This window comes from Phacochoerus africanus, chromosome 4 (genome assembly GCF_016906955.1).
Source record: "Phacochoerus africanus isolate WHEZ1 chromosome 4, ROS_Pafr_v1, whole genome shotgun sequence".
In the NCBI taxonomy this organism is placed as follows: domain Eukaryota; kingdom Metazoa; phylum Chordata; class Mammalia; order Artiodactyla; family Suidae; genus Phacochoerus; species Phacochoerus africanus.
In genome coordinates, this window is record NC_062547.1 from 129,824,019 (window position 1) to 129,848,259 (window position 24,241).

General features: G+C 46.1%; 1 protein-coding gene across 1 annotated transcript in view; it reads left to right on the forward strand.

The window, feature by feature from the left end:
• The window catches only part of LMNB1 (lamin B1), a 58,652-nt gene extending 52,693 nt beyond the window's left edge, over positions 1 to 5,959 (forward strand). Inside the window, exons 10-11 of the mRNA XM_047778533.1 lie at positions 2,635 to 2,742; positions 5,160 to 5,959. Of these exons, the coding sequence (XP_047634489.1) occupies positions 2,635 to 2,742; positions 5,160 to 5,201 (150 nt within the window). The 3' untranslated portion in view covers positions 5,202 to 5,959. The remainder of the gene's footprint in view (positions 1 to 2,634; positions 2,743 to 5,159) is intronic.
• Positions 5,960 to 24,241: the final 18,282 nt, after the last annotated feature.

A 24,241-nucleotide genomic window follows, 5' to 3' on the forward strand; every position in this document is an offset into this window, starting at 1 on the left:
CTTCCTTCCCCCCCAATCACCCCATAGCAACCATTAAGTCTATGTCCTGTCTGTGAGTCTCTTTGTTTTGTAGATGACATCATCTGTGCCGTATTTCATTTATTTATTTATTTGTCTTTTTGTCTTTTCTAGGGCTGCACCCATGGCATATGGAGGTTCCCAGGCTAGGAGTCCAGTCGGAGCTATAGCTGATGGCCTACTCCACAGCCACAACAACTCGGGATCCGAGTTTTGTCTGCAACCGACACCATAGCTCACAGCAACGCCAGGTCCTTAACCCACTGAGTGAGGCTGGGGATCAAACCCACAACCTCATGGTTCCTAGTCGGAATCGTTAACCACTGAGCCACGACGGGAACTCCATTTGTGCCATATTTTAGATTTCACATACAAGTGATATGATATGGTATTTGTCTTTCTTAGCTTAGTGTGAGAATCTCTAGTTGCATCCATGTTGCTGCAAATGGCATTATTTGGTTCTTTTTAAAGGCTGAGTAGTATTTCCATGGTGTATATATGGACCAACTCTTAATTCATTCCTCTGTTGATGGATAGTTAGGTTGTTTCCATGTCTTAGCTATCGTAAATAGTGCTGCAGTGAACATAGGGGTACATGGATTCACATGCTTTTTTATTAGTACTCATTTGGTTAAAGCGTGCTGATATTTGTGAAAAGACTGGGGATATAAACACAGACTGATCTCACAGAACTGAACTTCTGGCTAATCGAGACTCAGAATGGCCCATCTCCCTTAGCCGTGCACCAATAATCAAAATTCCCTACAAAATACTACTATACTGCCTTAATTCATTTATAAAATACATCTGTAGACATAGTTTAAATCGAACTCTTAATTTCTATGATACTAGTCTTCAGTTTTCTTCCTCTGCCATTTGAAGCCAGGTAGTCTGTTAAATTTCAGATAAGCTTTTTGTTTGTTTGATTTTGTGTTTTGTCTTTTTTTGTCTTTTTGCCATTTCTTGGGCCACTCCCGCGGCATATGGAGATTCCCAGGCTAGGGGTCGAATTGGAGCTGTAGCCTCCGGCCTACGCCGGAGCCACAGCAATGTGGGATCCGAGCCGCGTCTGCACCCTACACCACAGCTCATGGCAACGCAGGATTGTTAACCCACTGAGCAAGGCCAGTGATCGAACCTGCAACCTCATGGTTCCTAGTCGGATTCGTTAACCACCGAGCCTCGACGGGAACTCCTGTGTGTTTTGTCTTTTTAAGGCTGCGCTCGCTCGTGGCACCTGGAAGTTCCCAGGCAAGGGATCGAATTGGATCTGTAGCCCCTGGCCTGCACCACAGTAACAGCAACTTGGGATCCAAGCCACCTCTGTAACCTACACCGCAGCTCACAGCAGCTCTGGATCCTTAGTCCATTGAGTGGGGCCAGGGATCGAACCCCGTGTCCTCATGGATGCTAGTCAGGTTCATTACTGCTGAGCTACAGTGGGAACTCCTCAGAAAAGCTTTTACTGATGTGCTTTCAGTTTCTTCCTCTGTGTGGTTGTCTTCCTTGAGTGGACATGGAACAGTGGAATTGGAGGCTCTGCAGTACTCTTAAGACACACTCACTGGCTTGCTGCTGATCATCATTAGCCTTGTGTTTAAACAGAAACACTGCTGCATTTGTGCAAGTCAGCCTTCTCACGGGAATGTCATCTGTGTTTGCGCCTTTTAGTAGAACATGGACATGCTTCCTTTCTGTCATAGCTCCAGCGAATGAATGATAGGAGACCTGTTTTTTGTGCAGGGTACATTGGGACTTTACCAGGATGTTACTGGTAAATAGTGTTCATTTGTCTTGATTCCGTTTCGTTCTAAAGGAACTAGTTGCTGAAGGAATGAAAGCTTGACCTCTCATCTCACTTGTCAGGTGGTCTTCTTATTACCATGGTCCCTGAGAGCACAGAAGCTGCCCCTGGTTTCATTTTATTCAGCATTTATTTAGCACCTTCTCTTTGCTAGCAGCCAAGGTCTTTAAAGCCGAATTCATGTTGAGTATTACAGAGAATTTAGTGTGCCAAATCATTTGTGGAATTTTTTTTTTTTTTTGGCTTTTTGCCTTTTCTAGGGCCGCTCCCGCGGCATATGGAGGTTCCCAGGCTAGGGGTCCAATCAGACCTGTAGCCACCGGCCTACGCCACAGCCAGAGCAACGCGGAATCCGAGCTGTGTCTGCAACCTACACCATAGCTCACAGCAATGCCAGATCCTTAACCCACTGAGCAAGGCCAGGGATCAAACCCGCAACCTCATGGTTCCTAGTTGGATTCGTTAACCACTGAGACACGACGGGAACTCCCATTTATGATGGAATTCTTAGTAACAGAATGGGGTATAAAGCAGTGGAAATTTCTCAGCAGGTATTTCAAATTGGATAGCCAGTAGCTCTCCTGCAGAGAATATTGAAGATCTAAGAACTGCTGCTAATGATGCAAAAATTTTTCCTCAGTAGCTGAAACGACTGATGAGCCACTTAAAAAAACAAACAAACAAACAAAACCCTTATGTAGAATTGCTGTTTCTTAAATTTACGCAAAGAAGGGTCGTCTCCCCTCCGCCCCCACAGTCCTTGTGGTTTTTAAGTATAGTGTTTGAACTTAAAGTCCAACTCTCATGTGTAGGAGGTTGCTCAAAGAAGTACAGTCTTCAAAACCACCATACCTGAAGAGGAGGAGGAGGAAGAAGAAGCAGCTGAAGTGGCTGTCGAGGAGGAACTTTTCCACCAGCAGGTATTATTTTAATGCATTTCTTTTAAATTTCATTAACAGTTAGAGTAAACCACAACTAATAGTGGAGCTTGTGTTTTTTTTTTTTTTTTCCCCTGAACAAAGTTAGTAATCTACCAAGTGGGGTTTGTTTTTCCTGAGGTGATATTCAAGAAACAGTACACTAGGGTATGTAATATGGTAGTACATGTTTGTCACAAATAAGTGTATGTGGAATAGAATGCATGCTCAAAATTATTGACATGTTCTTTGAGAAGTTTAGATGACTTAATTAGAGCAGGTATCTGCATATAAGCTTTAAAAAAACAAAGACTAATACTCAACTTCAGTGTAAAACAAAATTGTTGCTCTCTTAAGTTTCTAATCATTTAATTGCAAGATAGATTTTAGCTGATGCATGGGCTTTTGAGAGCCCTTGAAATAAAGAAACTCCAAATTTGATTTTAATTAATTATATTGGAATTATTAATAAGTAATGAGCCTTCAGTTTATATTCTCAACTGTTTAAGTCTGATCATTCATCAAAATTCCTACCCTTATCCTACAAGACTTCATTTCCATGACTCCAAAGTTATAAACCTGTTGGTTTTGCTTAATTAGCCCCAGTTCTACTCCAAATAAACATTCTTTTATGTGTTCAGCCTCCAGAGTCGAGAACTACTTGAGGGTGGGTTATGCTGCAGTAAGGTTTTGGCACAGATACTTCTTTATTCATGTTGGAGGGATATTTAAGAACAAATATTTTACACTTGGCTTTAACAAGAAACAGACAGAAGATCCATTTCCTGCCCTTATGGGGAGCATTATATGACTGGATATAAAATAACAATATAAGAGATATCTCAGGGTGCCAGACTAGTGGCTCAGAGCATGAGTTGTAGCAGTCGGATGCTAGAGAAGGCTCTTTAGGTCACTAGAATAGTTGAGAAGATCTCTGGGAAATAGGCTCCTCCAGTATTTTGAAGGACCGGCAGTTATTTGGGTATCAAAAGGCAGATGTTGGTATTCTGTTGATATTCAGATTATCTGTTAGTACATTAAGAGACTACCTTAAAACTCGGGGGACTTAAAACAATGAATTATAATCCCTGTGATTCTGTGGTTTGACTGGGCTTAGCTAGGCAGTTCTTTTGTTTCCCACCATGGAGGGTGAGTTCAGTCATGCAGCTGCATATAGCTGGAAGCTTGGTTGGGGCTAGAATGTTCTCCATGTCTGTTTCTTTGTGGTTTCTCACCATTTGGTAGTTTAGCCCAACCTTTGTTTTGCTGGCTTCCGTTGATGAAAATGGAGAGCATTAGATCTCCTAAAGGCCTCTCTTCTCTTGGAGTAAGTCATAGGCCAGCTCCAGTTCCAGGGGAGCGAGGAGCGGAAAAGAATTTATGATGATCTTTTAATTCATCACAGGCAGTATGCCATGACTTGAGCATTGGGTATATCTGTCCGCCTGGTTGTGTCATAGGGTGTGTGTGAGAGAGTCTGGAACGCCTAGGCAAGTAGCTTTGCACACTTTGGAGCAAAGGAGAAGGTGGGCAGTATCAGGGTGACTACCTCTAGAAGGGAGATTGTAGAGACACTGAAGGCTGATACAGATAGAGATTCACGAAGGCATAGTGGCTGAACTTGAGGGTTAGAGAAGAAAAAAGAAATCAAAGATGTGTGAGGTTTTAGCTTTTGTGATCAGGTACGATAATGATAGCAAGGCTCAAAACAGGGGAGTTGGAGGGTGGATCAGCTATTTTGACATCACGTTAGAGAATGACTCCATTGGCCTTTCACGCTAATGAGACGTTTTTTTGGTTGACCTTTAAGAAACCAATTTCAGTTTAGTCAAGTGGTGAGTCACAGTCATATTGCGAGATTTTAAGGAATGAGTGAGTGATAAAGAAGTGGATGGAGGGAGCCATTTTGACTTCACATCTGAGAATGAACCCAGGGCACATGCTTCGGGACCAGCCAGCTGCCCATCCACGCAGCCGTCTCCTCTGATGTGGTTGTTCAGAATGCTGTTCACTCGTCTCCTGTTTCCTAGTTAGAAACGGAGGTTACTGAATAGCAGTTTTCTGCTTCAGCTGCATGTTAGAATTACTTAGGGAGCTTTAAAATCACACATAAAGAAATACTCTTCTCCGGTCGAATGAGGAATTCTGGTGTAATTGATCTGGGGACCTAGGTCAGGATTTTTTTCAAAGCTCCCCAGGGTGTGAATGTGCAGCTACAGCAGAGCATCACTGTCTGGGACTGTGTTGATGCCGTCCAGGGAAGACGTCCGTGAGAGAAGGTTAAAAAAGGGTAAGTGAGAAGTAATAAAGGTCCACTCGAAGCTCAGTACTAATGAACTTGTCGTATCTCTGCCTTATTTTGAAATGCTGTGATCCGTTTTCTCCTTCGCACTAATGTTTCTCTCTGTTTTCCTCATCAGGGAGCCCCCAGAGGTTCCAATAGAAGCTGTGCGATTATGTAAACTTCTCAAGTCGACTGTCTTCCTCCAAATAAAGAAGTATGGTAATCCTTACCTACATGCAGTGCAGAGCCTTCTCAGAAGCACAGAATATTTTTATATTTCCTTTATGTGAATTTTTAAGCTGCGAATCTGATGGCCTTAATTTCCTTTTTTGACACTGAAAGTTTTGTAAAAGAAATCATATCCGTACACTTTGTTGCAAGATGTGAACTGTCGACACTGAACTAACTGTACTGTTTGGAAAGGGTCCCTCAAATTTTTGACCTGTTTTTTGTATGTGTGCTTTTTTTTAAGTTCTTACGAGAAGGGGAGGGGAGGGTAAATAAACCACTGTGTGTCTGGGTATAATTTGAGATTGCTGCATCTAGATTAGCAATCTGCTCTTGATTATTCTCTGCTATATATAACGGTGCTGTGACGAGGAGAAAAGCATTTTTCAATATATCGAACTTTTGTACTGAATTTTTTTGTAAAAACAATCAAGGCTACAAAAAATTTTTTTTAAAATAGAAAAGAGAAATTTTGTAAGAAGGCAATATTAATCTAATCATCATGTAAGCACTCTGGATGAAGGATTCCTCAAAACTTTGTTTTATGGTTACTTCTCGTAGATTCTTAATTCACGAGGGGAACGGGAGGGGTGAGGGGGGAGGGAAGGGTTTCTCCTAAAATGCATTAGTTGTGTTTTTTAAAATAGCGTAACTTGCTTAAATTTCTTATGTGACATTAACAAATAAAAAAAGCTGTTTTAATATTAATTTACTGTCTTTTTTTAACTTTAGTAATATTTTTAGGGGAGAAAAGTATTGTTTCAGTTTTACTGTTTGTTTGTTTGTTTTTTTTAAGGGCCACACCTGCGGCATATGGAGGATCCCAGGCCAGGGGTCAAATCGGAGCTGCAGCTGCTGGCCTACACCACAGCCACAGCAATGCAGGATCCAAGCCGTGTCTGCGACCTACACCACAGTTCACGGCAATGCTGGATCCGTTAACCCACTGAGCAAGGCCAGAGGTAGAACCCTCGACCTGTGGATCCTAGTTGGGTTCGTTAACCACTGAGCCACAACAGGAATCCCATCCTTTTTTTTGGGGGGGGGGGCAGGCTATACCCGAGGCCTGTAGAAGTTCCTGGAACCGGAGGGGGGGAAGCGGATTGAACCTGCGCTACCACAATGAACCCAGCTGCTGCAGTGACAACAGTGGATCCCTAACCCACTGCACCACGAGAATTCCTTTTCCCTTTTCCTTTTGGTAAAAATACTTTGGTCTCTTGTTTGAACTAGATTTTTCTTTAAGGCTCTGACAGTGGGGAAGATAAACACGCAAACTATTTTGAGGTCTCCTCTGTTTTCAGTCCTCTCTTGTCATTAATAATAGCAATAATAAAAGCAATAATAATAGCTAAATTTTTTGGAGCCGGGCATCGTATCATGTTCAGTGCTTTGTGTTGTTTACCTTGTTAGCAATAAGGCTTTTCAAAATCTCTTAAGTAATACTAAGAAAGCCATTTGGGAACAGGGGCAGTGGGAGAAACTGGGGGAGATACTCCTTTTAAAGGAAAAAATGGAGAATAATATTTCTAGAATTCAGTTTTACTATCTCTAAAAATGCAGGAGAGATACTGATTAAAAGGCACCTTTGAGAGAAGAGTATGGTATGAATTATAGAAAATACAGGAATGTGTGTGCTGTGTGGGGTAAGTTATGTATGGTGATAATTAGGGGTCATTTATTATGCATTTGGGGAGTTTTTATCTTGTGACTGCTTTTAGCTAAGTGAGTCCATCTTGTAGAAAGTAGAGTATTTGAGCCGTCCCTAGAATGGATCAATGATAACAAATCCGAAGGTAACCCCAAATCAGTGTTTGCTTTTCTCTTAGAATATTCCTACAGTAAGCTGTGCAAAGACTAGCAGCTTAGACTTGAAAATAACTCACAGAGTCTCAGAATTACTGTGCTCTGCAGATTTACTGCATATACTCTGGTGCTGTCGCAGACACAAGATAAATACTGGGTTAGAAATTCTGTCTGGTGAAGCAGATAAAATGATAGCTTTTCCACACAGATTTATCTTCAGAATGAGACTGGCAGCGCCTTGTACAGCTCAGCTTGGTTATGAAAAGTGTTGCCACAAGGTGGGGTTCTTGTCATCAAAATTCATTCTAAGGACTTTAGGCTGGATAAATTAGGTTATAGAAATCACTTTAATTAGCGAGGCACTAAGAAACTCAGGCCTTTTTTTTTTTTTTTAGTTTTAGTTTTTTTTTTGCTTTTTAGGGCTGTACCCGAGGCATGTGGAGGTTCCAGGCTGGGGGTCCAATCGGAGCTGCAGCTGCCAGCCTATGTCACAGCCACAGCAACACCAGATCCCAGCCATGTCTGTGACCCATACCACAGCTCACGGCAGTGCTGGATCCTTCAACCACTGAATGAGGCCAGGTATAGAAACCGCATCCTCATGGATACTAGTCAGGTTTGTTACGGCTGAGCCACAATGGGAATTCCAACTTTGGCAGTTTTAATAGAGGGGAATATTATTTACTCTAATGAAGTTTAGAGTGAAAACCCAGGACTCAGTTAATACGTAATTGGTGGCCCTGAATGTGTGGCAGGAGGTTGTTGGATCTATTTTGGCTGCTAGACTTTGTAGTGAATGGGAATTTTCTGAAAATGAGCTACACCTCCAGCTGTTCCCACAAATCGTCAGGGAAGCAGGGGCCTCTCTGTATAGCAAAGTCATCTCTGCCTCAGTGGAGGCGAGGCCTGCATTTCTGGATTATTGAAATGTTTTAATTTCCTCCCTATTTGGTAGTCTAGTTTTACCACTATGTTTAGATACAGTTTTTTTTTTTTTTAATTCGTCTTGTTCAGGTCTTATCTAGCGTTTTTTCACTAAGAAAATTCTCGATGTTCGTATTTTGTTGAATATTATCTCATCCCCTTTCTCTGTTCTTCCCTTCTGGAATTTCTTTTAGACTTACGTTGAACTTACCCTCTTTCGTGTATTGTAGATGTCTTCGTGCTGTATTCTAGGTAACTTCTTTGTATTTATCTCACTGATTATGTTCTCAGCCCTGTCTAATCTGTTTATCCAGCTCGTTGAGTTTCTACTTTGGTTAACTATATTCTTCTTTTTATATTTTTTTGTCTTTTGTCCTTTTAGGGCCACATCCGAGGCATATGGAGATTCCCAGGCTAGGGGTTGAATCGGAGCTGCAGCCACCAGCCTACGCCAGAGCCACAGCAACGCAGGATCCGACCCGAGTCTGCAACCTACACCACAGCTCATGGCAACGCTGGATCCTTAACCCACTGAGAGAGTCCAGGGATCGAACCCGCAACTGCATGGTTTCTAGTTGGGTTCGCCGTGATGGGAACTCCACAGTCTGTTTTCTTGAGTTCCTGGGGATGCTCATGTTTCTCTCAGCTGCAGCAAAATTAATGGTGGTTTGCTCCCTCAAAGTTTTTAAGATTGTAAACATGTCTTCAGCAAGGGCTATAAATTTTATTTTATTTTTAACTGAAGTATACAGTTGGTTTACAATGTTGTGATCATTTCAAGTGTACAGCAAGGTGATTCCTATATGTATATATTTCAGATTCCACTGTTACAAGTTATTACAACACATTGATTATAGTTCCCTGTGCTGTACCGTCCGTCCTTATTGATTATATTTTCTATACAGTGGTGTATATAAACCTTAAACTTCTAATTTATCTCCCCCACCCCCAACCCACCCCCATCCCCTTTGGTAACCATAAGTTTGTTTTCCATGTCTAAATCTGTTTTTGTTTTGTAAATAAGTTCCTTTGTATCATTTTTTTAAGCTTCCACATGTAAGTGATACTATGTGATATTTGTCTTTCTCTGTCTGACTTGCCTCAGTTAGTATATTTCTAGGTCCATCCATGTTGCTGAAAATGGTATTTCATTCTCCATCTGTTGATGGACCTTTAGGTTGCTTTCATGTTTTGGCTCTTGTAAATAGTGGTGCTCTGAACCTTGGGGCGCCTGTGTCTTTTTGAATTAGTTTTGGTCTTTGCTAGATATATGCCCAGCAGTGGAATTGCTGGATCATATGGTAACTCTATTTTTAACTTTTAGGAGAACCTCCATACTTTTCCCCACAGTTGGCTGTACCAGTTTACAAATTTGTATGCCAGATCACATGTTTAAAACAGGGTGAGAAATTGAAAAAGACTCTTTAGTCTGTGCTTCTGGATCATTGGCTTCTAAACAAAATGTGGATCTTTTTAGTAATATTACATGAAGTAGCAGGATGGATATGAATTTTAGTACATCCCACCAGAGGAGAGTGATTCTTAGGGTGCAAACTTTTGAGCCCCTGAAGCCAAGTTCTGGTATTTTCATATTTACCTGGGACAACCCAGAATTCTGAAATCGGGACTGACCAAAAAAGGCACCAAAGAAGGTAGTATTTAGGATTTGGTGGATCTGTCATGTGTCCACCTTGCTAAAGGGACATTCAGAACCAAGCTGATGAGAATGAGGAAAGTATTTAGGCAAAATACATGTAAAGCTCCCAGAGGTCCTCTGTCAGGTTGGAGAGGGAGCTTCACTTTAGCATGTGGAATGGGAAGAAGCGTGAATTAATGCGGGCAGGACTGGGAGTGGACACCGCCCTGCTGTTGTGGAGGGTCAGGGTGCAGGCGGAGGGCAGTCAGAGGCCCACCTGGAGCCACGTGGCCCTGGAGCCACGTGGCCCTGGAGCCACACATCGGACCCACGGTGGGGCATCGCCTCCTCCCTCCACACCTCCTGCCCCTCACTTCCTCGCTACGTGTTTTCCCTTCACTCTGAACGGCACAGTAAATCCTGTCTCCTGCTGACGTTTCTCCAGAGACAAAGTGCACCTCTCAGTTTAAGGAGACAGGCTGTTTGGTAGCTTAATTACTTCCAACAATAAAACACGTATTTTCCTGGATTTATTATATGTGGCTGCTTCCTCCACTAGTCAGAATTGGAATTCTCGGTTTCACTGCCAGCCAAGTTTGCTCTTAGAGAAGAGCAGCTCTTGTTCCATTTCAATGGTTTTTATATTTCCTTTGGCTATGTATTAATTCAAATGGGCCCCTGTCTGTGTACCTTAACAATTTCTCTGCGTTTTATATGCCATTTTCTTTTTTTTTTTTTTGTCTTTTTGCCTTTTCTAGGGCCACTCCTGCGGCATATGGAGGTTCCCAGGCTAGGGGTCTAATCGCAGCTACAGCCGCCGGCCTACACCAGAGCCACAGCAACGCGGGATCCGAGCCGCATCTGCAACCTACACCACAGGCTCACAGCAACACCGGATCCTTAACCCACTGAGTGAGTCCGAGGATCGAACCCACAACCTCATGGTTCCTAGTCGGATTCGTTAACCACTGCGCCACGATGGGAACTCCATATATACCATTTTCTTAACTATGGGTGTTGATGTCTTTGATTTCAAATAGCATCCTCACTTGCCTTTTAAGACTTCTTTCACGACCCACTTGGCCATTAGCATCTGCCAGCCTTCGGAATTTCTCGCTGCATCTGGCTTGGAGTAGACCTCCTCATACAACCGTGACGGGGACAGTGGAGGCACCTTCCCTAGTCTCCCCCCACCCCCAGGGTTTTGTGACTCAATCTGGGTAATTATTTTCAGATTGGTTTGGCCTATTGCATACACTTGGGTATTTCCAAAACCCCCTTCCATGTACTCCTGTGTCCTCTGACGTTGCTGGCCCTGAGTGCTAGCTCAGTGTCCTCTGTGGCAGCTCTGGAGGACACATCTTAGGATAGCAGGACTCAACTTGCGGAACTGGGCTTTCAGTCTTAATGGCCAAGAGTGATCTTGGAGGTCTTGTCCTTGTCTCATTTCCTAAATTCTGGGTCCCAGGTCACTTGTGTTCTTCATCCGTCTCTTTCTCCCTCCATTCTCTGCCTCCCACCTTCCGTGCCCACCCCCCACCCCCACCCCCAAGAGGCACTGCTTTTTGACTTCAGCCCTGGCAGCTGGTCCATTCTCTTGCGAAGCCTGGGATCGTGGCCTTGCTTCCTCTTTGCTGCCAGCTCCCTTTGCTGTGATGCCTTCCAACCAGTGGACTGAGCCCAAGCTCTTTTGAGGGCCAGAACTTTCTTCAGAACCATTTTCCCAGGCGCCCATTTCTCTTTCTTGTCCTGCTAAGAAAAAAATCGTTAAGAAATTTGAACTTTGGGAAAAGCGAGCTGGAAACATTTATTGAGTGCCTATTGCGTTGTTCTCATTATTCAGTCTGAAAGGAACAGTGAGCCTGGACTGAACTCTGGAAGACGCAGCCTCTGGGTCACCAGGAATAGTCCTTACGTTAATAAGTCTGAAAGTGGTCTTTTTGTGGAGAAGGAAGGGCTTGACACCAGAGGGGGCTGCTTGGGGTGACTCAGAGTGTCTCATACCAGAAATTCTAGGAGTTCCTATCATGGCTCAGCGGTAATGAATCTGAGTAGTACCCAATGAGGACGTGAGTTTGATCCCTGACCTCCCTCAATGGGTTAAGGATCTGGTGTTGGCGTGAGCTGTGGTGTAGGTCACAGACATAGCTCAGATCCCGAGTTGCTGTGGCTGTGGTGTAGGCTGGCAGCTGCAGCTTCCATTCGACCCCTAGCCTGGGAACTCCCATAAGATGCGGGTGCGGCCCTTAAAAAGCAAAAAAAAAAAAATCCTATGGAGCTTGAGGCAGGGCCTTGAGTTGTGTCATGCACCTGGGGAACTTTGGGACCCTGGCCAAGAGAAACAGGGTTCTGGGTGTGCAGTGCTGCTCTGATGCTGTGGGGAGTACAGAATATCACATGTTGGCCTCTTCCTTACCTATGGGATAGTGTCATTGTCATATGGAGAGGAAAAGCAACATGAGATCCATAAAGAGGAAGGAGGGATCAGGAAATAATCCCATAAATAGGAAAGGAGGCGATGTCTGCTGAATGTTCATACAGCCAGGCACTCTGCTCAGGGTAGTCACACCAAATGTTGACTTCAGCTTCATGTGCCACACACCACCCAGGGCAAGTGGTATAATCCTTGTTTTGCAGATGGGGACAGCTAGCCCAGAGGTTCCGTCATTTACCCACTCTTTTCATTCCTTCAACAACCATTCACTGGGGGATTTAGTTTTCCCAGGCATTGCCCAGCAAGCACCTGGAATACCAAGGAGAGAGATCCCAGTGGTTTTCTTAGGCACTCAGGCGGATGGCACAGGCTGCTGTCTTTGACAGCGCCATGTCTGTTCGGCTGTCCCAGGCAGCTGTTAGGACATAGTGTACATATTAGCCGTACGCAGATGAGAACAGTGCTCCTCAGTGTCAGCCAAGAATGGGAACACTTCCAAGTATCAGGTGACCCCCACATCCCTGTTTTAAGTTTCTGTTTCTAATGTTCTTCTATTTAATGGCACATGCAATAAATTATTTGCATGCGGCAGTTTATTATTATTTTTAATGGTAGCATTAATAGCGATATTTACAGCAGGCTTTTTGTTTTGTTTTGTTTTTGTCCTTTTAGGGCCACACCCTTGGCATATGGAGGTTCCCAGGCTAGGGGTTGAATCGGAGCTACAGCTGCCAGCCTACACCAACTGGGAATCCAAGCTGCATCTGCGACCCACACCACAGTTCACAGCAACGCGGATCATTAACCCCGCTGAGCGAGGCCAGGGATCGAACCTGCATCCTCACGGATGCTAGTCAGATTCGTTTCCACCAAGCCATGGCGGGAACTCTGCGTGCTGCAGTTTAGAAAATGCTGTCATGTAGGTTAGCTGATGGGACTTAGGAGGGGGCAAGCGATTCTGGTTTCTCTCTGGATCCAGAGCCTTCCACCGCCTTCTATCCTCTTAGGTGAGGCGGCGAGCCACAGCCTGGGGGCGTGGGGGGGGGGGGGGCTGCCCTTTCCCGAGCTGGTTGGGTTTCAGGATGCGTTTTTCCTGACATCAAGAAGCTGATTAAGTGTTCTGGTAGCGAGTCTCGTAAGGGGTCACTTGAGGTACCGCTAAGCAGAGGGAGTGGCGGACTCAACACATACTTGAGAGCAGGTCGGACCTTAGTGAGGCCACATGTTAGTCATGGGCTGGGAATTGTTGTAAGTGGCCCAGAGAGTGTGCACGTACCCCCCACTTTTCCTGGTGGGCGGTAAGGGGCTGTGGATGACAGGAATTACTGGAACTGGTGATTCAGCTCTGATTACAAAGGAGGTAAAAAGAAAATTTTTTTTTTTTTTTTTTTTAATGAGAGAATAACTCTTCTTTAAAACATGCCAAGGGTAGTCATGGGTTATGTCCCAAATTTGTACTTTCCCACATGAGTGGTCCTCCTCCACAGTCAGGCTGTACATGGAAGAAAGCAGCACTCTTTGTGCCTTTGAACTAGTTCTGTGAATGGAAAGCCCCCAAAAGGAGCAGCAGAGTTGTTATCACTTAATGGCGTGATCCTGAAAAAGCTCGCATTCCTGCTTCTCCGTTTCCTTATCTATAAATAGAGATGGAAAATAGAAAGTCCTATTGAAATTGATGGGAGAGGTCTAAATAAATAGGAATTTCAAACTGATGATCCCTTCACATTTTTTGATGAGGGGAATCGGGAAGAAAGGCGAGGCTTTGGTTAGGAAATGGTAGGTGGTTCATGGCTGTTCGGGTACATAAGTCTGCAGTGGAGACAGGACTGGTCAGAGCTAACACTTGCCGTCAGTTGAATGGTTCAACAAGAAAAGCCATTGAGACTCCTGGAAGCGCTGCCTTTGACTCATTTTATGAATAAAAATTAATTTCAACAAACGTTTGTGGAGCCCTCGCCGAGTGCCATGCGGTGTTCCACGCACTGGCCAATACTAAGTAAAGGGAAATCGTATCTCGACCCTGATGGAGCTTACGGCTCAGTGTGAGCCTCCATCAAAGATTCAGACAAAGACGGAAAACTGCAGCCCTGCTAGGTGCACTTCGGGAGGGAAGGCAGCACACAGCAGGTCTGCCAAAGAGATCAGCTGGTCACTCCTAAGAGGAGGCAGGACCGAGGCCCTTGTGATCTCTGCTTTTAAACAACAGGGGCAGAGGTACTCATGTGGCCAGTCGGTCACAAATGGACAACCTGACTGGCTGTCAAGGTGCCCTGTGTGCTCAGGGCTCAGGTGGAAACGGAGAGGATTTCTGGCACGTGTTTGCCGGTCCCTTCTCAGTTCTCCGCTGAGACCCAGAGGCTGAGAAAATCTTTTGGCTCGTGCCAGCTGGCCTCCCAGGGCACCGGGCCTGGCACTCTGCCGAGTCTGAGAGCTGTACACCGACTTGCTGTGCTGGATCCGTGGAACTGAGATGACAACTGATCTTGTCCTTGATCAGGTGGCTGCACCAGGTTTTCATTTAAATATATAATATTCAGTCCTTCAGCTGGAAAGGGGATGGCTGCCACACTGGGCAAAGCCTCCGGTGTGCTATGGCACCACGTGACCCGCCATGGGGACTCCCCCCTCCTCCTGCCCAGGTTGCTAGAAAAAGTAACGGGAGTCGTTGGCAGGCAGCTCTGTCTCAGATGATGATGAAGATTGGGAAACACTGAATTATGAAATAAAGGAAGGCAGTTGGGGTGCTTTCATCACCCTTGGCACATGACTCCTAAGTTACAGTAATGAGCTCAGCCCTGTAATGGTATATCACAGGCGGCCTGGCTCGGCTTAAGCAATTTTTTCCAGTGTGTTCTCGTCAACAGACTCAGGAGGCAACAGCTGACCCCAAGTGGATGACACTGGATGGTTAAAAGGGAAACGAGTGAACTGCTCCCCCATACTTTTCTCTGGGGGAAGTGAGACAGGCAGGATTCCGGAAGGCTCTTGTTTGAAGAGGCTGGTTAGTTCCCAGAAGAGGTGGGAGGAGCCAGAAATGGGACCGTGTCTGTTGCCCGTTAATCACTACTTGTATCACATGGTACCTTGATCCCTGTTTTGTCGGAAGAGTTACCAGGGAGTCTTGGAGACAGATGTAGTAGCTTCCCTTTATCTCTAAACCCCTGACCCAGTCGGGGGTGGAGGGGCACGCGGCCACATCTTCCCCGCTTCCCCCGCCCTCCGTGGATCGACCGGCTTCTCACACCTGCCGCCTCTTTCTCTCTCCTGCTCAGATCGTCCTGCTCCAGGCACTTCCCTGAGTGGTGCTGAACTGCAGAGCATGGGCGCAGAAGAGGCCGAAGGGGTTTCAGAGGATTTCTCTTTGAGAGGAGCGGACTACTTACCCACAATAAAAAGAGCTGGCTCCTCTTGGGATTCTGGTGGTGGTCTCTGTGCGTGTGTGATGAGTTTTTTAATGTGCATGCATGCACATATGTGCGTGTGTGTGTGGGGGGTGCATTTTCTGGTTCACAATTCCTTTAAACTGGTGTTTTCCTCTAGGAGAAGAATCCCTTTTCCTGCCATTTAAAAAAGATGTAGAGTTGGTTTACACTATTGTGGTATATTCTTTTCCATTACAGGTTATTACAAGGTATTGAATATATTTCCCTGTGCCATGTAGTAGGTCCTTGCTGGTTACCTATTTTATATATAGTGTGTGTATTTGTTAATCCCAACCTCCTAATTTATCCCTCCCCTGCCTCTTTCCCCTTTGGTAATCATAAATTTGTTTTCTTTCTATGAATCTTCTATTTTGTAAGTAAGTTCACTTGTATCTTTTTTTTTAGATTCCACTTATAAGTGGTATTGTATATTCCTCTTTCTCTGTTTAACTTCACTTAGTATGAGACTCTCTAGCTGCATCCATGTGGCTGCAAATGGCATTATTTGGTTCTTTTTTATGGCTGAGTAGTAGTCCATTGTGCATCTGGACCACATCTTCTTAATCCATTCGTCTGTTAATAGACATTTAGGTTGTTTCCATGTCTTGGCTGTTGTGAATAGTGCTGCATGTATCTTTTTGAATCATAGTTTTGTTGGATATATGCCCAGGAGTGAGATTGCTGGATCATATTGTAGTTCTATATAAAGTTTTCTGGGGAACTTCCATACTATTTTCCATAGTGGTTGTACCAATTTACGTTCCCCCCCACAGTGTGGGAGGGTTCCCTTTTCTCCACAGCCTCTCCAGCCTTAGCTGTTTGCAGACTTATTAGTGATGGCAATTCTGACCCATGTGAGGTGGTACCTCATTGTAGTTTTTACTTGCATTTCTCTAATAAGTTATATTGAGGATTATTGTTCATAGACATTTTGATGATGGCCATTCTGACAGGTGTGAGGTGGTATTGCATTGAGGTTTTGATTTGCATTTCTCTAATAATTAGTGATGTCGAATATCTTTTCATGTGCCTACTGGCCATCTCCATGTCTTTGGAAAAATATCTGTTTAGATCTTCTGTTCATTCTTCGATTGGCTTATTTTTTTTGATACTGCGTTGTACGATCTATTGGTATATTTTGGAAATTAATACTTGGTCAGTCCCATTGTTTGCAAATATTTTATCCCATTCTGTAGGTTGTCTTTTTGTTTTGTTTATAGTTTTCCTTTTTCTGTGCAAAAGCTTTTAAGTTTAATTAGGTCCTATTTGTTTACTTTTATTTCCATTACTCTCGGAGACAGATCCAAAAACATATTGCTGCGATTCATGTCAAAGTGTGTTTTGCCTATGTTTGCCTCCCTGGGATTTATAGTACCAGGCTTACATTGGACTTTTTTTTTTCACCACATGGGAATCAGTGTATTTTATTATTTTTTAATAATGATTTTTGTTTTTTCCATTATAGCTGGTTTACAGTATTCTGTCGATTTTCTACCATACAGCAAAGTGACCCAGTCACACATACATATATACATTCTTTTTTCTCACATTATCATTCTCTTTCATAAGTGACTAGATATGGTTCCCAGTGCTATGCAGCAGGATCTCATTGCTTATCCATTCCAAAGGCAATAGTTTGCATCTATTAACCCCAGATTCCTGGTCCATCCCACTCCCTCCCCGTCCCCCTTGGCAACCACAAGTCTGTTCTCCATGTCCATGAGTTTCTTTTCTGTGGAAGGGTTTATTTGTGCCATATATTAGATTCCAGATATGAGTGAGATCATATTTGTCTTTCTCTTTCTGTCTTCACTTAGTATGAGAGTCTCTAGTTCCATGCATTTGCTGCAAATGGCATTCTTTTGTTCTTTTTTACGGCTGAGTAGTATTCCATTGTATATATATACCACAACATTTAGGTCTTTAATCCATTTTTATTTTTATATATAAAGAACCCAATTTTTGGCCCTCTGTCTAGATGTTGTTAATTCATTTTGAACCACAGAAGGGTTTTCATTCACAAAGCTTTCTCCTCAATTTGTCCTTTTGGTGGCAAGTCTCTTTTATGCCCTGGGGCCCACGAGGCACATCCTCCTTGCCCCAGGCTGGGATGGATCAAGAGGATGTGCCCCAGCACTACCCCCCTTCCCCCCCTTCCCCTCCCCTCCCCTGCACCCTACACCCATCAGGGGCTCTTGGCAGGACCCTTCCCCGCCTCTGCCTCTGCCTCTCCTCCACCAGGGGCTCTTGGCCAGGCCACTGCTGAACCACCTGGAGGACTTTTCTGTTCCACTGAAAGCCTGGTAAGGTTGGGGCAGATCACCCGCCTGGCAGCAGGTCATCAGGACACCCTCTATTGCTTGCATCTCCCTGGGGATGCAGAGAGAACCGGAGAACCCCTCATGCAAATCACCCTCTCACCTCCAACCCCACCTGCCCGCCTTCTCCAGCCCCAGCTGCGCCTGCCTCCTGTGTCCAGGCCTCTTTGGGGCTGCAGCCTGATGGATGAGTAAGAGCTCACGTGTGCCTGAGTGAGAGTCTCAGCAGGGTGTGGGGTTTTTAATCACATGCGCTGAGACTGGCGGGCATTCTCGCTGTGACGGAAAGCATTTTTCATGGCACAGAACCTGAGGCCTCTCTGACCCCTGTCTCTGCTGTCAGGGCATCACTGTGCGGCCAACTCACTGTCCTTCCTATGCCGTTGGATGGAGTTTCATTCCAATGGGGCAAAGTGCAGAGTCATTGACCTTGGCATTGAGAAGCCTCATAATGTAACATCACTAGAGAAAATGACCCACCTTGACCCTACAGCCTCTGATTCAGGCCTATTCTTGGTCCCGGGTGTTCCTGTGGAGCCTCTCACTCCTATAGCGCAGCTACAGCCCGCCCACCCTCAACTCATTGTCCCGGCAGAGCCCTGAGCCCTTTTAGGGAGTTTGTGTCAGGCAGCTGCGTCTTACTCTTTTTTTTTTTTTTAAATAACTTTCCACAATGGAAAAGCGTAAACATATATAAAAGTGGAGAGTGTAGTTTAATGAACTCTGTGACACCTGTCTTCAGCAGGGATGCCCATCTGTCCAGTCTTGTGTCTCCCACACCCGCCCTCTGCTCCGCCAGCTGCTGGGCTCCCAGGTAAGGCACAGACTTCCTCGTAAATCCTTCAGACTGTATCTGTCAGAGGCAAGGGCTTGTTATAAACACGATCCATATTCTTTTAGCACACCTGAAACAAATAATTCCTGAATATGATCAGATATCCCGTGTTCCAACTTCCCTGATTGTCTCGTGATTTTTTTTTTTTTTTAAATATTTGGTTTTTCTGAATCGGGATGTAAACAAGGTCCACAGGTGACATTTGTTGATACATTTCTAGATGAATTGTCCACCCCAAAGTGTCAAGAGTCCTGCTCCTGAGAAGCCCTGCTGCTGGTGTCATGTAACAAAATCTATTGACCCTTCTAACTCCTGCAAACTAATAAACAGCAATGCCTGATCACATGCAGGTTCAGTTTTTTGCAGGAACGTCTCGCAGTGTTTATATGCACATTTTTTTTTTTTTCTTTTCAGGGCCGCACCCACAGCACGTGGAGGTTCCCAGGCTAGGGGTTGAATTGGAGCTGCAGCCACTGGCCACGGCCATGCCCATGCTGGATCCGAGCCACCTCTGTGACCTGTGACCGACACCACAGCTTACGGCAATGCTGGATCCCCAACCCACAGGGCGAGGCCAGGGATCAAACCCGCATCCTCATGGATCCCAGTCGAGTTTATTAACCGCTGAGCCACGAAGGGCCCTCCCTCTCTGCACGTTCTCCCGTGTTACATCAGGAGGTGTTGGCTGTTCTCTTTCTTGTGATGTGAAGATCAACCTGTGGGTTTAGGAGTTGAGGGGCTGACTCTCCCATTATTAAGTTCCTCATCAGCTAATGGTTTTTGCACTCGCTAATGATCATTAGGCCCATCAATGATTCATTTAGATTCTATCATTGTTTCTACACGTTTTAGGTTCAAGTTGTCTCTAAGGACTCTCCTCCATCAATTATACTCCAAGGTACAGTGCCCCCAAGACACTTTTTAAAAAAGCAGTTATTGGAGTAATGATTTGGTCCTTTAGCATGCTCCAAAGGTAACCATTGAGGTTTTTAGAATCAGTATAAGCTCCTGAATTTTAAGGTAGAGAAGGTGGGACAACTCAGTAGCCTTGTTCCTTGCCATGCCCCTGTTGCCCTACTGGGGGTCTCTTTGGGTTGTATCCTGGGTCCTCGGACACGACCCGGGAGCCCACCTTGCTTTCTGGTGTGACACAGTGCTCCAGATTCATCTTACGCATTTCCTGTGCCTGCCCTAGACTCAGACGTTTCTCCAAGGAGGGCTGATTCTTTTTAGGAGGACACAGCATTTAGAGACCACAGCCAGGTGTGCCCAGGTTTTGAAGATTTTGCTTAAATAGCAATGAGCCTGTAAGAAATAAATAGACACAGAAGGGACCCACACTGTGCACAAGGCGTGAATGACGGCCTCTGCCTTTTCACCAGGTGCATCACACAAAATAAATCCCGCCCAAACCCCCTCAACTGAGGGGCACCTCTGCAGACCCTGCCTGAGTCTGAGGCTTCCTGTGGATTGAAGCAGGTTTACCCACAACACTTAGATTCTCTCTTCTCACCCTTCGTGCTGACACAGGCTTCTGAGAGAGGAGGTTCAGATGCTGTATAGGTTGCTTGGCCAGAGAGGCCCCTGCTGTTGTTCTGTGAGGCCCGCGGGGCTGCCCCAGCCCTTCCAGAATGGTGCATGCCTTTGGGGAGGTTCTCACACACAGCCCATCTCACTCAGGACTGTTCATTTCATTCCAAGATGCTGTCCACAAGGCCCGGGTCCCGTGCCCTCACACAGACTGCAGAATAGATGCACTGATGCCCAGACGACAGTCTTAGATTGATTCCCATAAGACCCCCTCCCACCCCGCCCCAATGCATTTCCCCAGTCTGGGGCCTGGTTGCCGGTAGTCCCTCGCTGTTGAGAGGGCTCATAGAAGATGGGTTCTGAGCGGTGTCCTTTGGACATCACCAAGTCACCCAGCAACCCCAGCTGCTGAGCTGGCACCCCATGTGGCCAGCCCTGCATTTACTAGTGCAGGCCAGTGAGAAGAAAGGTTAACGATGGGGGGAAAGCCAGTGACATTTTCAAGCTCTGTCAGCTTACATTTATACGTCGGCAAAATTATTTGCAAATTTCCCAAAAGCCAGTCTGAGCTTCCTGTTTAAGGGGCGGGGAAAGTTCTGCTTGTTAAACTGTAAAATTGATACCCGTGGCCCTTCGTGGGAGGCACCCTCATCGCAGGCTCGTCCGCTGCCTCCCTGGCCTCAAGGGGCCCGTCTCCTTCTGCTGTCTTTGTGCACAGAATTCAGAGCCTCCAAGAAGGCGCTAGATATATGAGCTCAGAGACTCACGAGCCCCTCATTTCTGGGAACACAGACAACTGATGGGCTATATTTGTTTTCCTCCGTAGCGCGAGATCCAGAACTAGCACGTTTTAAAAATCTGTGATGAATTCTCAATTAGCCATAGGCTCCAGTATCAGGAAATGCAGGGATAATTGAAATCCACGCATAACTCAAAGATCTCAATCGAGTCAGATGTTTCAGTCTCCAGAAGGATCTCTGCCAGTTCTTTTTACTCCCAAGCACAGTGTGCTCAATAAATGTGCGGATTATTTAAAATTAATTTTTCTCTCTCTTTTTTGAAAACTGTGGTCCTTCCAGTCATTGATCAAAGTTGTCAAAACCCAGGCAACAGTGAGTGGAGGAAAGAGGAAGGCAGTTTATTCAAGACCGTTTACTGGGCGCCTTATAGACCTTACATGGACTGTCTGCGGTAGGTATTATCCCCATTTTACAGAGGCAGAAACTGAGGCTTACCTAGGTAAGGTCACTGGTCCCCCCGAAGCTGGGACCAGATTTAAAACCAGGTAGCCTGCCTCACAGCTGGTTCTCTCCCACTTTGTCCCACTGGAGAGCAAAGAGCCAGGCTCACCCCAGAGCAGTTCCACTGCAGCGGAAAAGCAGGATGTTCCCAAGCCATCTCCTAGACACTGACACTTTTGTAAAGTCAGAAAAGGTGGATCGTGGGACGTCACAGCCCGTGTATTTCTGCAGGACTGACATTTTGGACGGGGTCTGCACTCCCCAGGCATCACTGACTAGAGACAGTTTCTCATCACTTCAGCCTCCAGCCAGCACCCTTCAAAATCTTCCCTGCACTTAGCTGGGAGGGATGGTGTCCCACCAGGTCCATTCAGGTCCTGACCTTTAGACCTAAAATAATCCTGAACCCTGTCCTCACCCGCTGGCCCACTTCTCATCCCCACTGAAGGCTTCAGAATCACAGCCTTGAATTCTTCTCCAGCACAAGGGCTGCCAGCTCTGCGGCTGATCTGCAGGGAGCTTCCAGGAAGACCCTGGGGCAAGCGGAGAGGAAGCACACCCGACTCCCTTTTCCACCTGTGCTTCCTCCTCCGTTCTTTCCACCTTGGGTCACTCCCTGGCGAGGGCAGGTTGAAGACAGGTTTCGTGAGCGCCTGCCTCTCTGTAAGCTGTGTGGCACTGCGGGGCTGGGGCAGACCTGTTTCACTTCCATTTTCTCCTTGGCTTCTCCACGTGCCCAGATGAGCTATTTCACTGAAAATGAAATGACACTGGCTACAGCAGCAAGTGGCCGCCCCAGGTGCTCGGGGCACAGGGCAGACAGGAGACCCGGACACAAAAGCCAAATACACGCACCTCCAAGTCATGCCATTTATTTTTCCCTCAATTGGGTTTTACAGCTTGTCTGAGCGTCTGTGCAGTTCTCTGAGGAGCTGGAACGTTTATGTGAATGCTGTGTTCCTGTCCTTCGCCAGATGAGCATGAGCAGAAACAGCACACGTCTGTACATGGGGCTGGCGACAGCGCCCTGGACTTGTTTCTTTTGTTACTTTCCCCACTGGCTTCACTGTGACATACACGTCTCTGATGTTCTCCAAAGAAATGGTCTAGATAGGATGCGGCAAGGGGCTCGGAGAGAGGGCAGTGGGGGTGGGAAGCCGTGAACCACACCAGCCAGGGTCCTTTCCCTGTCCTAACTTGTTCCTTTTCCTGTTTCATCATTATGGATCTTTCAAAAAAAAAAAAAGAGGGAGAGAGAACAAGCTGACAGGGCTGCCCTAAACCATGCGGTGCCTTCACCCTGGTCAGCAAGCGTGCCCACCTGGTGATAGATGCGGAGCTGGGACTGAAGTCCCCACTGCCCCTGCCCACTTGGCTGGTGCCTTGTGCCTATGCTGTGGGTTCCCTGGCCCCTCCCCTCTGGAACCCCCTAGGGGCTAAAAGTCCAAGAGAGGGATGAAGATTCCTCCTAGAGCTTTCAGAATCCCACATGGGCCCTGGGGCAGGGATCAGAGCCCCTCACAAGGAGAGACTGGCAGGGAGGCAACAGTGCCTCCCTTGGCAGCCAGGGTGTGCTGCCCACCCCCATACGCCTTGCTGCTGGACTCTGCTTAACTTCCCAGGTTCACATATGGGGAAAGAGACGTGGCCCAGGTGCAGTCCTGCAGGTGCCAACCTTCCCAGCCCGGAAGCCCCAGCAAACTGCTGGGACCTGCCTGCCTTTGATATTTTGCTTCATTATATCTCGTCTCAGGAACCACCCGTAGCAGGACTTTTCTGCAGTGAACCTCGATAGGAAATGCTAACTGGGAATCTGCTGCTTTCTGAATTCATGGAAGAAGCAGAGAGAAGAAGGGGCATGGTCCTCTCATGAACGGGAGTGTCATTGAGTTGAAAGGTGTCACTGGGTGGATGTCATTTATCAAATATATTACAGGGTTGCAATTCACAAGCTACCAAGTTGGACTCTTGGCTCTGGAAATTTAATGTGTGACAGCTGCGTGCAGCCAGTGGTGTCCAGCATTTTAAAAAGGTCAATTAAGAATCGGTTGATGGTGGTGCAGCTAATGACAGCCCAGAGGGGTGAGCAGGGCCGAGTAAACAGAAGGGCTGAGACGTATATTACCGGAATTGAAGTGTCGATGTGAAGCGTGGTGGGGAGGAAATCTATTGTCACAAGCCATAAAGCACATCTGAGTTTTGCTGCGGAGAGCAGTACAGCTGTTTCTCTCCCCAGGCAGCGCGGGGAGCCGTCTGTGAGCGGAGGGCACAGCAGACAAAGGCGGCACCTGCCTGGGCTTGATCAACCTGCAGACAAAAATCACTACCCTCCTCACCGTCTCTTCCTTTGCACCTTCTGGAGCATAAGGCAGAGGCACTGGAGTGACAGTCGCAATGTGGGTCATGTTCTAGAAATCCGTACTTGATGCATCCCCCAAAGCTGGGCTCTGCCTGCTCTTGCAGGCATTTGGGTGGCTGGGCAGGCACCCTGAGGGCCGACCGGAAAACGTGCTTTTTCCTCAGGTCACACGTTGGTTCCTTGACTTCCGCGCACACACAAGTGCAGGTGCGGTCTAGACCCGTTACGCGGTGATGGAGGGAAGAGGCACAGGGAGCCCTTAGAGAAAACCGATTCCAGCCTGAGACAGAAGTGGCTTGTAGTTGGGGAAGGTAACTGCGTGGGTCTCTTCTTTTTCTTTTGAACATCAGACAAAGGGGTCTTGGACTGCTCAGCCAGGCTTTTTTGCCACATCTACCTGTCAAGCTAGAAATTCAGCAGAGCAATGAGAATGCTCATTGAGATGCGAAACAGGTCCAGGGTTCCTAGAAATGTCTAATGATCCT